Below are 12,405 nucleotides of genomic sequence, written 5' to 3'. Positions count from 1 at the left end.
CTGTCTTCCAACAGACTGAAATTTTGGTTCTAGCTACTACTTTTAAAAAGGTTGGTAGTATAGCTTTTTGCTGCAACTCCAGGGTCTATGGTACATCCTTTCCTTTCTAACTCTTAAGAGTCTGGATTCTGTCTTGAAGGAAACTAGCTAACATTGATTCTGAAAGAGAACAAATGAGGTCAGTGAAATCTAAAGAGCTTCTTTTGTTGCTTACATTACTTTGTAAAGGGCCACATATATATGTAAGCATTTATGCATGCATGCTAACAAACTGCCATAGATGTCGAGAGGAGAGCTAAGCTGAGCTCATCTCCTATGCTTGGCTTGTTCAATTTCTTGCAGTCAGCTACTCTCTCTAGGACCTCTGTAAAGAGAGGAAGTAGGAATCCACCATGTCCCGCCTTACAGCACACCTGAGAGCCTTAAGGAACAGCAGTGCCAGAATTGTGACAATTGCAGTTATTTATTTCAAACAATAGCACTGCCACAGTTAATTAATGCATTTGGTCAATCAAATCACCTTATTTATTGCTACTCAGGTTTCCACTCAGTCTAGTTCTAAAAGTGATGTATTTCCTATTTTTTTACTGCCTCTTGCCCTTACACATGCTTACAGTCTATTAAAATAAGTGTATACACATTGGCTCAGAAAATAAGTCACTCCAGCAGGAACTCGCAGGTCATTTATATGACTATTGGCTCCACTATCTTTAGTCAAGCTCAGCAGTTAAGGGGTAAGTGAACTATGCTGTAGATTTTAAAAACATGCCCAGAAGTAAAACGCGAAGAGATTTACCTTTTCGCGAACTGATTCTCCAGGAATGAGCTGGGGTTCAATAGTAATAAACAGTGATAGATATGATCCTTCACTCAGATTTCGAATGGAATCATAGGTTCTTTCAAGTCCAAGATTTTTTCCCTTACTGTATCCAAGAAGAACTGGAGGAATATCTACCTTAAATGTACCATCTATCTACAAACAAAAAACAAAAACGCCATGTAACAATATGCAGTTGAGCATAAGCAGCCACGAATGGCAACAATATTATTTTATTAATAATAAAAAGGATGACTTATTTTGATATTTTTTTTATTCACTGCTTAAGGCTCGAAAAACGTTAATGCTCCTCTGCCTGTTCATGTTTACTTACCCTTGCTTGAAAATATACGGTTGTAAATGGAATCCGAACAGAACCAAGCCAGTGCTTCTCGACACGCGTATGAACTCCGCCGGATTCTCTTTCACGATCATCCTAAGAAAAGTCACAAAACTCTTGACAAATTCTTCCAGAAATGAAGTGACTACTTCCCATGCCTCTCCTTTTTCAACACAGCTACTCTGCATTATTAGGGACGCGGGTGGCGCTGTGGGTTAAACCACAGAGCCTTGGGCTTGCCAATCAGAAGGTCGGCGGTTCGAATCCCCGCGACAGGGTGAGCTCCCGTTACTCGGTCCCAGCTCCTGCCAACCTAGCAGTTCAAAAGCACGTCAAAGTGCAAGTAGATGAATAGGTACCACTCCAGCGGGAAGGTAAACAGTGTTTCCGTGTGCTGCTCTGGTTCGCCAGAAGCGGCTTGGTCATGCTGGCCACATGACCTGGAAGCTGTACACCGGCTCCCTTGGCCAATAAAGCGAGATGAGCACGCAACCCCAGAGTCGTCCACGACTGGACTTTAACGGTCAGGGATCCTTTTACCTTTACTTGCCATTATTGCATTATTCTCCCCATTAGAGTGAGGAGGATTGTCTGGCTGGGTGGGATGAATTATAAAAACTTTTGCAGGGGTTGTGCAATGTTAAAATATGAGGTGGCTCTGGGTTTTACTGAAGCTGCTTTAAGCAGTGCCCTGGCTCCTCGTTGCGTTCCCTGAAACAGAAGACTTCCACAAACTGCACTGCATCATGATGCAAAAGCGTTCTTGGGTAGAAAATATTCCTACCCTTATAGCACCAAACCACACACATACGAGAGACCAGACAAGAGCAGAGCATTTCTTTGTACTTCATACTAGCCGTTTAAATGGTAACACCTCTTTGTAAGATCCTTTGCATATATAACTAAAAGCTAAAACGTTGCAACGTTTGCAGAAGCCCAGTGTGGTTTAGACATTGAACTTAGGCGTTCAGAAGTCAGAATCACTGAGCAATCCTTCCAGGTAAGTTTGCTCTGGATAATAATCATGCCACACACAAAAGAAACCTTGTCGTTAAGGCAGCAAAGGCCTGCTCCTTTGCAAGCTGCCTGCCTTCATTTTTTAATAGCAAAATGTCTTATAGAAAATTAAAATAAGCACCTTTAGGTTTGCGCCAGAAAATATTTGAGTTTATACTGAAACCTATGTATCTGGGTCTAAGGGTGGGTGTGGGATTTGTCAAAAGCAGTGGTCCATCAGCCTGCATAATGCAAGTGTCATGTCACTTCATCAGATACTGTCTGCAGTGAGAAGTGCATGCAAATTGTGTCGCACTGCCACAGTGCGACTGAACCAGATTGAGAGACTAATGCTCGGCTACCAAGACTGCCCAACATTTGTTAGCTTCTGCGTGACAGACGCTGCGTTCTCTCTTTTGGCTCAGCCCTGATCTCCTGCCCCATCTCTGCCAGAGACCAGTGCTTGACAGTTCAGCCCACAAAAGCTGATATGGGCTGGCCACAAGGAGCCAGCTGATGAATCCTGGGCGGATTCCAGAGGCTTTTCATCACTGGACTCCATTTGGGCAAACATGTCAGGCTCTTTATACCTTGACCTCCTTATTATGCATACACAGTCAACATAATTCTTCAGATTTTGGTGTTTTTTTACCTCTAGGACATCGTACAATACTTCATCAAAAATGTTAATGAAGATCTCATCCTTCACTGACTGCAAGCTGGAGGTGCTGTAGTCACCATTTGGGGCTCTGCAACATTATAAAAAAATGAGAGAAATGTCTGAAATAAAAACTCTGTACAATTTGCAATCATACAGATATAGTTCCAGTTTATGTGCCTCTTCCCTCTCACTCCTCCCTGCTCCTCCCCCTCTTTCCTTCAGTTCAGTTTATTTATTTGGTATATAGACCATAAACATCAGATAGAGTGTATGAGTACAAAGGCAACCAGAACAAAGAAAGGAAAATATATATATACCGCATTTTTCGCTCTATAGGATGCCCCAGACGATAGGACGCACCTAGTTGGGGGGGGAGGAAACAAGAAAAAAAAAATTCTGAATCCCAGAAGCCAGAACAGCAAGAGGGATCTGGTTTCTGAGATAGCCTCTTGCTGTTCTGGCTTCTGGGATAGCCGCTGGGATAGCTGGTCTAGCTTTGCGCGAAGCCTCCACAGGGCATGAGGAGGCTTCATCCCCATGCCCTGTGGAGGCTTTGCGGGGCCATCCAAAAGCCAGAATAGCTAGAGGGAGTACTGCGCAGCGCTTCCTCTAGCTGTTCTAGCTTCGTGCGAAGCCTCCACAGGGCACAGGGAGCCTTCATCCCCGTGCCCTGCAGAGGCTTCTAGGACAGCCCGTGAAGCCTCCGGAGGGCAGCGGGATGTAGGCACCCCGCTGCCCTGCGGAGGCTTTGCGCAGCCATCCCCAAGCTAGAACAGCGAGACGGAGCGTTGCGCAGCGCTCCGTCTCGCTGTTTTGGCTTCAGGGACAGCCTTTGAAGCCTCCGCAGGGCAGCGGGGTGAAGGCACCCCGCTGCCCTGCGGAGGCTTTGCGCAGCTAACCCTGAAGCCTTTGGAGCGCAGCGCGAGGTCCCGCTGCGCTCCAAAGGCTTCAGGTGGCTATCCCTGAAGCCTGGAGAGCGAGAGGGGTCGGTGCGCACTGACCCCTCTCGCTCTCCAGGCTTCAGTGAAAGCAATGCATAGCCTCCGGAGCCTGCATTCGCTCCATAGGACGCACACACATTTCCCCTTAATTTTTGGAGGGGAAAAAGTGTGTCCTATAGAGCGAAAAATACGGTATAAACGCAAACAAAAAGTGGCTTTTCAAACAAAAGTATAACAAAATCCAACTAGTTAAAAATACAGATAATCTACTCAGAACTCATCTTCCCTTTAACAAAGGTGACCTGATTTTCATGGCTATAGAAATAATCTTTCTGAGATCTTGGTTGGAATCTGTCATTAAAATTGAGACATAAAATTAAACTCCAAGTGAATCTTCCCAAGCTGAGATGAAACAGGTTCTTATGCCCCGCCAAAAATTGCAGCCGAGAATAACCTGAACGAACGTTTACACCAAGCTGCTTTAATAAGGACAATCTGTCAGGTGCTCAGGTAGCCTGATTAACTTTCCATAAATGCTGGTGGCAAAAAAGCATTTAACTTAGCCAGTGAAAAAGTTCTCCTGTGTTCAGGAGTGAAATATACTTGGGAGTCAAGTGTGGATTTCATGCTCTTTATTCAGCTCATAGTAATGAGGAATGGAAGTCCCCCCGAAATGTCTGCTTTATATACATTATTTACGCAATGGGCCCCACGTGATTGGCTAATTCCGGGATTCTCCTGTAGGCCAATCAGGTTGCGGATTCACTTCCACCTGGAGTTGGATTGGGTGGCTCCTGCAGACCAATCAGACTGCTGCATTCTGGATCCTATTGTTCTAGGACCAATCAGACTGCTGCATTTTGGATCCTATTCAACTCAGTACATATTAAGGAATGTTTCATGTTGCTCAAATATCGAGCACATTGATAATCAGTGCTAGGTCGCAGACCAAGAAGGAGCAGTGGTGCGCAAACTCCATTTGCCAGATACATCAGGTACATCAGCGCATCTCACTAACTTCTATGGAAAGCAGTTCGTGGAATTGCTATCGGAATGCTTATGAGATGGAGTAGAGCCCATCCACCGCATTTCTCTTGAAACTGGGATTAGCAGAGCCTGGGGAAGGGGCAATTCTATTGACTGCCCATCTCAACTACACATCTTTTCTTTCTCTCTGACAAGCCAATGGAAGCCATCTGTTTTAATAAGAGAAAGCAAGTGCAAACAGAGATCTCATGGTGGTGGCAGCGAGAAAGCCGGACTCAAGCACCACCATACACTGGTGACACCAATATCAGAAAAAGGCTTGAGGCCTTACCCTGCCGCCTCAACAGTGTTCCTGAATTCAGAAGTCAAAAGCTAGCTATTTAGGTTATACGGAGAGAGCGGGGAGTACTTAAACATTCACACTAGGCTATCATTTGTCATACCACGAGGCAGAGAATTAAACATTTCAGAAGATGCATTCACACCTAAATGGAAGTTCAAGCTCCTCATTCCAGTTTGGGTTTGGTCCTTCAGCAGTGGTTGTTCGGCAAACCGTTCGCTGAAAAGAAACTTCTACAAAAGGTCGGACTAAGACCTACAATGAAACAGACAAAGCACTCATGTTTTTCCAAAGTGTGCAGAAGGATGCTTGCAAATTATTTAATGGCAAGTATTAACTTTCCAAGATGGTTACCAATCATCTGATTATTGCTAAAGTGTATGAATTATGCTTTCCAGAAAAGGATAAATATTCCATTACTTTGAGATTAGTATAAGAAGATATGGAACCAAACTGAATTACCTTGAGGAGTTGTAAGGAAACAGGAGACAGCAAACCCCATTTTTCTATGATTTTTTAAAAAAAATAGCTGCAAACTCATGAAATATATTTCTAAAATAAATGTTTTGGGTTTTTTTCTATACTGACAGTCAGATCTGAAATAGCAGTTTCCAAACTTGCGTCTGGCTGGTGCTTGGTGTTACCTGATTAAAGGCCCAGTCTACGCTGTGGGTTGGGCTCTGTGGGGGGGCAGAAGCAGCAAACATCTCATTGAAGGACCATGATGATTTAGATGGCTGCTGAAGCTTGCTAGAGAAGAAGAAATTTTTTAAATCACAGTGAATTTCCAAGAAGACCATGAAAAAATACAGGTACACTGAAAACTGAATAAAATATAATTCTGCAAAAAAATTATACATATATATATATATATATATTCACTACCTTTGTAAGAAAGCTTTGCAGGGCAGATGTTTTTCTGCTGCAATGTTTTTCCCTGGGATTTTTTAAAAACATTACTTACAGATGTAATATAATTCCAATCAAAATGAGGCTGCCTGAAGTTGTAATACACTTTTATATAAATATAATACGGTAAATGTATTGTTAGGCTTGCTAACAATAATATGTAAGTATTAAAATTAGCATGTTATGTAGCTTTTGATGTTTTCACTTTTTCTTACTATTCAAACAATATAAGGAAATGTATGCTATTGAATTATGCTCTTCCTATAATAACATTGCCAAGGTAAGCAATACAGGAGTTGTCAAGAGTGTTTCAGAAGCATGAGTAGATCCTTTAACCAAAATGGGCAGATCACAAATCTCACCTTATGGTGCAACCACACTAAAATCAGGATGGAAGCTACAGAAACCAAAGGATGAGCATTCCTCACCATCTCTAAGAGACAGGTACTCCATCTGCCGCTCCTTAGGAGGAAAAGATCCTGGTTGCCAATGGTCTGGATCTGCCAGTTCTGGACAAAGGATGTCAGTGTGGATAGAAGTCGAAAGCCAAAGTGTGGACTGGGAAAAGGCCATTAGACATGGAGACTCAACAATGTACTGAGAGCTCCACAGTGTGTGCCAAGGGGACCCTGAGTAAAAGGAACATCTGTCCTAATCATGATCTGGATCCATCATGCCAGTTATTCCAGGCTAAGTGATCACGCTCTGCTTTTATCTAATTTTATTTAGTTACACTGTTTATATAAAGGGTAAAGGTAAAGGGACCCCTGACCATTAGGTCCAGTCATGGACGACTCTGGGGTTGCGGCGCTCATCTCGCTTTATTGGCCGAGGGAGCCGGCGTATAGCTTCCAGGTCATGTGGCCAGCATGACTAAGCCGCCCCTTGGCGAAACCAGAGCAGCGCACGGAAACACCGTTTACCTTCCCACCGGAGCGGTACCTATTTATCTACTTGCACTTTGACGTGCTTTCGAACTGCTAGGTTGGCAGGAGCAGGGACCGAACAACAGGAGCTAGTTTGTTGCAAATACACCTCTCATAAATAAGACTTTGCAGCACTAAAGACTAAGGTTCTTGATCTTATTTGAAGGAATAGCCACAATCCAGATCAAGTCTCTTCCATGCCCATCTCCATCTTTCAGAGTGGGTAAGTGAGCACAGAGCAAATGGAAACGGGGGACTGAGAAAGGTGTAGCACACTCAACTCTCTGCCAGGAAAAGAACCTGTGATTCATGCACCCAAAATATACACTCTGTGAAGGGAAATAATTTTAGAAAACATGGAATTTAAGGTGTATTCAGTCCAAAATAGGCTGGATGCTCCAATATGATACTGATGCATCCACAATATCTTTTTGAGGTGAGTTGACCAGAAGGGTACACATTATTTCAGGTGTGATTGCACCATTAGTTTGTATAGTGGTGTTATGTCATCAGTTTTCTTTTCAATCCTTGTCCTACTGACCACCCTAGTGTGCCATTTGCCTTTTTCAGAGCTGCTGCACACTGACTCTTCCTAGCAGGCAGGGGCTGCAGTCTCCTTGTGCCCCTTGGTGCTTTGGCTAGTGGCAGATGCCAACGTGTGCCTTCCCCTTGCTTGTGCAGTCCTAGGGCTACTGCATTTTTGGACCATGAAGAAGAACCAGTTTGAGCAAATAGCCAATAAAACAAAATGACTTGGATTTTTATTTTTATTTTTTTTGGAGGGGGTCAGAATTGTTTGGACCCTACCAAGAAGCTCAGAGTACAAGAAACTGTTCCATTTTTATCTTCACATGTTATGAGGTTGGTGTGGGTTAGAGTTTAGAGATAGAAGCCCCAAGGGATTTGTACTTTATTTACACTAAGATAGAGATGGATAAATAATTTATACCTTTTTGATAAAAACATCAAAACAGTATACAAAAGATAGTGCTGAAAACACTTAAAATAAACAAATAAATCAGTGCAAAAAAAAAAACCAGCAGCAAAATCCATCGACTAAGTGATCTACTCAAAGGATCCTCAGAAAATGAAGACCTTGATCAGCCTTCTAAAGACAGCAAAGAAAAAACCCATACATGTTTCTCAGGAAAGACAATTTGTGTGTGAAGAAAAATGGAAAGAAAGTTCCATACCTCCCAACAGGCTTTCTAATGGGAATCTCATAAGCTCTAATGATGTTCACCAAGAGTTTTATGTCACCGTCTGAGAGATTTTGCACAGTTACTTTTTTCCTCTCTTTTCGTCTTGGTTTTAAGGGTCTTTTTGTCTCCGCCAATTTAAACAGGCTGAGTCCCAAAATGCTAATTATAAAAAGCAGAGTTAAATAGATTTGCACATGTAACTTTTTCTGTTATTATAATAAATGATAAAATACTTTGTATTAAAAAGGTAATTAGCAATGTTATTTGACATAAAAAGTAAAGGAAAAACAGACAGGAAATATATATGGGAAGGTATAAATAAGAGCTTACACCGTATGATACATATGGCATATAAGCAATGATAGTACTCTACAAAACATGCCTGTTTGGATGCATGTATCATAGCAAAAGCAACCACCAACAGAGAAGCAGAAATTAACAGATGCATAATGACATACCCTGGGCCATCAGAACTTAACAGAAGGCAAAGCAGGACAAAAAGAAAAACCAAGAATAAAACACAGTTATGTGGATTTGTATGTTACAAACTCTAGAGAATCCCAAGCAAAAACAAATGCATGCATACAACAGACGAGTTATCTGAAAACTTCCCAGAAATAACAAATAAGAATCATAGTCAAATTCCCATGTTAATGAAAGTGTGTGTGTGAAATCTCAGCTGCTCTCCTTACAAGTCACTTGGGGGAAGGGGGGAGGGGAATGTGTGCCTAATGTTGCCCTTTTCTGTAGCATGAAATACAGCCTGACAGGTGTTTTCTGTCACATCTGCATGTATGGAATGATAATTACCTAAGCATGCATGGATGAGCAGTTAAACGTATAAATAAAACTATGCAAGTCTTAGTAAGCTCCTCACTAGCTCAAGGCAGTGGCATAATGCTCTAAAACACTATATTTCAGCCAAAGTCTGGCTGAGGTCATTCCTGAAACATTGCAAAACACATGAAACTCCCCACTCCCTTTTCTTGCGCTGAGATTCTTAAGGACAACTCAAGCCTAGGCCAAAGTCACAGAGCACTGGCTGCATGCTAGTGGTGGCTGAAAAAAAGTGGTTGGCGCAATTATTGTAGCTTTGTAAGCAGGTGACATTCCAACCCCGCAAAGGAAAGCTCACAGGTTCCTGCAAGCAGGAGGGCATTCTCACAGTTCAAGGCCACATCTCAGCCAGGGGGCAGGAAGGGGTGTGGGATGAGGGCAGTCCTGAGGGCCAGGCAGAGAAGCCTTCAGGGCTGAATTTGGCCCCTATGTTATTTCAAAAGCATACACATTTGTGTAAAAGTCAGATATCATTTGCTTGCAGAGATGTTTGTGACACCTTGCAGAAATCTTCCACTTTAAAACGACAAAAAGGAATTGCAGGTGAAAAGAGAGCTTGGGAAAAATACAAATCAAGAACTTAATAAAACAGAAATGTGTTTGACTTGAACATTATTATGATTCTGATCTAACTTTCCATTTTCTTCCTTACCCAAGAGTAGGGATCTCATCTTCATTGACCAGATCGGAAAGGAGAAAATGATGCCTTGCAATCAGAAATCGGTTAATGACTGATTCCCTAACCTGAAAAGAAAAGAAAACTTACTTTGAATCTGAAATCACTTAAAAGACATTGGAGTAGAATTCTAGGGATCTTCATTTACTTCTCAACAAGGCAGGTCAAAGATTACAGCCTGTACTTACATAACCAATTATTTCACAAACTCAAAGCATATGCTAAGAGCTGCTTCTTAGTGGGCTGTGTAGTGTCACCTATTTCACTTTGTAAACACACTTTTATGCATTTTATTCACTACTTTTTCCTCAGCAATCGTTAGGCTAAGTTGAAACCAAGGATGCAATCCAATCCAAATCAAATAACTTTATTGTACTAGCCATTGGCCATGACAAAGGATGGATTCCTATGCACAAGAAGCGAGCGTAAGGCAGGCTGGTGTAATTTAAGATGGTGAAGGGACGTGGGTGGCGCTGTGGTCTAAACCACAGAGCCTAGGGCTTGCCGATTGGAAGGTTGGCAGTTCAAATCCCCACGACGGGGTGAGCTCCTACCAACCTAGATTTTCAAAAGCACGTCAAAGGGCAAGTAGATAAATAGGTACCGCTCCGGCGGGAAGGTAAATGGCGTTACCGTGCGCTGTTCTGGTTTTCCCAGAAGCGGCTTAGTCATGCTGGCCACGTGACCCGGAAAAACTGTCCGCGTACGAACGTCGGCTCCCTCGGCCAGTAAAGAGAGATGAGCGCCACAACCCCAGAGTCGTCCGCGACTGGACTTAACTGTCAGGGGTCCTTTATCTTTAAAGTTACACTAGAGGCAAGCTCTGCTCAGTACTGAGCCTGCTCTGCCTAAGCAATGAAAGATGGGGAAATTGGTCTTTAAAATAGTATCTTATGCTAGGTTGCCAGGTCATATGACCAAGCTGAAGAGGCTTAGGATCCAGCCTAAGTCTCATCTCTTTGGTCCCACCACCACCACATCCCCGGAATGCCCCCTTTGGGGGACTTATACTGGCCATAGCTAAGCCAGGATGAGCAAGTTACACTGAGGTATAAGACCGGGCTGAGGACTAAACGCCAGCTAAGCTGGGCTGAGCTGGAGATACAATGCGTCCTAAACCACTCAACCTGGCAGATCTTCCCATAAGATTGCTCCCCACCCAACCTAAGGACTGTTTGAAAACACCCAATTAGGGGGTTTATTTATCTATATAAATACTCTTAGGCTGCCTAACAACCCACAGGACACGCAGCACAGTACACAATCGTTTTTAAAAACAGAGTACAGTGGTACCTCGTGTTAAGTACTTAATTCGTTCCGGAGGTCTGTTCTTAACCTGAAATTGTTCTTATCCTGAAGCACCACTTTAGCGAATGGGGCCTCCTGCTGCCGCTGCGCCGCCGCTGCACGATTTCTGTTCTCATCCTGAAGCAAAGTTCTTAACCTGAAGCACTATTTCTGGGTTAGCAGAGTCTGTAACCTGAAGCGTATGTAACCTGAAGCGTATGTAACCCGAGGTACCACTGTAAAGCATCCATGACAGATGGATGTGCCTACAAACTGTATGTGCCTACAAACAAGATAACTGAACAGGAGCAACCTAACAGCCCCCCGTCCCCCAAGCATAATAAGCAACAGCCAGATAAGATTCGCCGTTCAGGTGGAAGACATTAACCTGCTTTGAAGGCCTTGGCTATCACTTCTGCTCCTGACTACAGCCCCCAGTACACATTTTCATGGGGGAAAACACCCCAAAGAACTAAAAACACATACCATTGGGAGATTACAGTGGTACCTCGGGTTATATACGCTTCAGGTTACATACACTTCAGGTTACAGACTCCGCTAACCCAGAAATATTACCTCGGGTTAAAAACTTTGCTTCAGGATGAGAACAGAAATCGTGCAGCGGTGGTGCAGTGGCAGCAGGAGGCCCCACTGGCTAAAGTGGTGCTTCAGGTTAAGAACAGTTTCAGGTTAAGTACAGACCTCCGGAACGAATTAAGTACTTAACCCAAGATACCATTGTATTGTATTTGAAGGAACAAGACCACAAAGCAGAAACTAACAACTGTGAAACTAATAACTGTCTCTGTATTCAGCATTTGATTTATACAGCTCATTGGACGCGCAGGTGTTATCTCTTAATTCATCCTTTTGGATTGGCAGCTTTGCAATGTTTCACAATGTCAGGATACCCAAAAGGAACTTGCTGAACCAAACTGGAGATGTCACAGCTGAGGGAGCGTATGCAAGTGCCTTCAAGGTATTCACATGTCTCCTGATTAACATCTAATTTGGCCCTTTGCATCAAAGGAACCAGAGTGCAGAAGTTACAGAGGGTGGCCGCTGAAGACTTCAATACACACACTCCAGCACAGTTCTTGCCAAAATAAACAATTGTGCATAATAAAAAGAAAGACTCTATTTTGCCTCCTACCTTTTGGAGGTACTTTGCAACCAATGCTCTGTGTGCATCCAGATGGTCTTTAGTATCAACGACATCCCTCTCACGCAATCTTTTCTCGTACTCCTAAAACGAAAATGCCAACAACCACGAGCTCTTTAAATGTTCTATATCACTTCTGGTGCTGTCAGGCAGAGAAGGGGCTTCAAAGGGATTTAAAAGGGACCCTGAGGTATAAACAGAAAATCCCACTTTTTTGGGAGGGGCAGGGAGCCCTAAACACCCTCCAAGAAATGCATGCAAACTAATGAAAGGGTGGTCAAGTGATAAAGATGAGTAAGAAACTAGAATTTTAGCGATCCAAGT

General features: G+C 43.1%; 1 protein-coding gene across 2 annotated transcripts in view; it reads right to left on the bottom strand.

The window, feature by feature from the left end:
* The window catches only part of CC2D2A (coiled-coil and C2 domain containing 2A), a 63,211-nt gene that overhangs the window by 11,977 nt on the left and 38,829 nt on the right, over window positions 1-12,405 (bottom strand). For both annotated transcript variants that reach the window (XM_081021492.1, XM_081021493.1), the window contains exons 20-27: window positions 12,073-12,165; window positions 9,609-9,700; window positions 8,111-8,278; window positions 5,727-5,832; window positions 5,228-5,337; window positions 2,806-2,902; window positions 1,152-1,253; window positions 797-973 (exon numbers count right to left, since the gene is read on the bottom strand). In XM_081021492.1, coding sequence (XP_080877618.1) covers window positions 797-973; window positions 1,152-1,253; window positions 2,806-2,902; window positions 5,228-5,337; window positions 5,727-5,832; window positions 8,111-8,278; window positions 9,609-9,700; window positions 12,073-12,165 — 945 coding nt within the window. The remainder of the gene's footprint in view (window positions 1-796; window positions 974-1,151; window positions 1,254-2,805; window positions 2,903-5,227; window positions 5,338-5,726; window positions 5,833-8,110; window positions 8,279-9,608; window positions 9,701-12,072; window positions 12,166-12,405) is intronic.

Source organism: Podarcis pityusensis (assembly GCF_964106645.2).
Source record: "Podarcis pityusensis genome assembly, chromosome: 9".
NCBI lineage: Eukaryota > Metazoa > Chordata > Lepidosauria > Squamata > Lacertidae > Podarcis > Podarcis pityusensis.
This window is presented reverse-complemented; position numbering and strand designations above follow the sequence as displayed.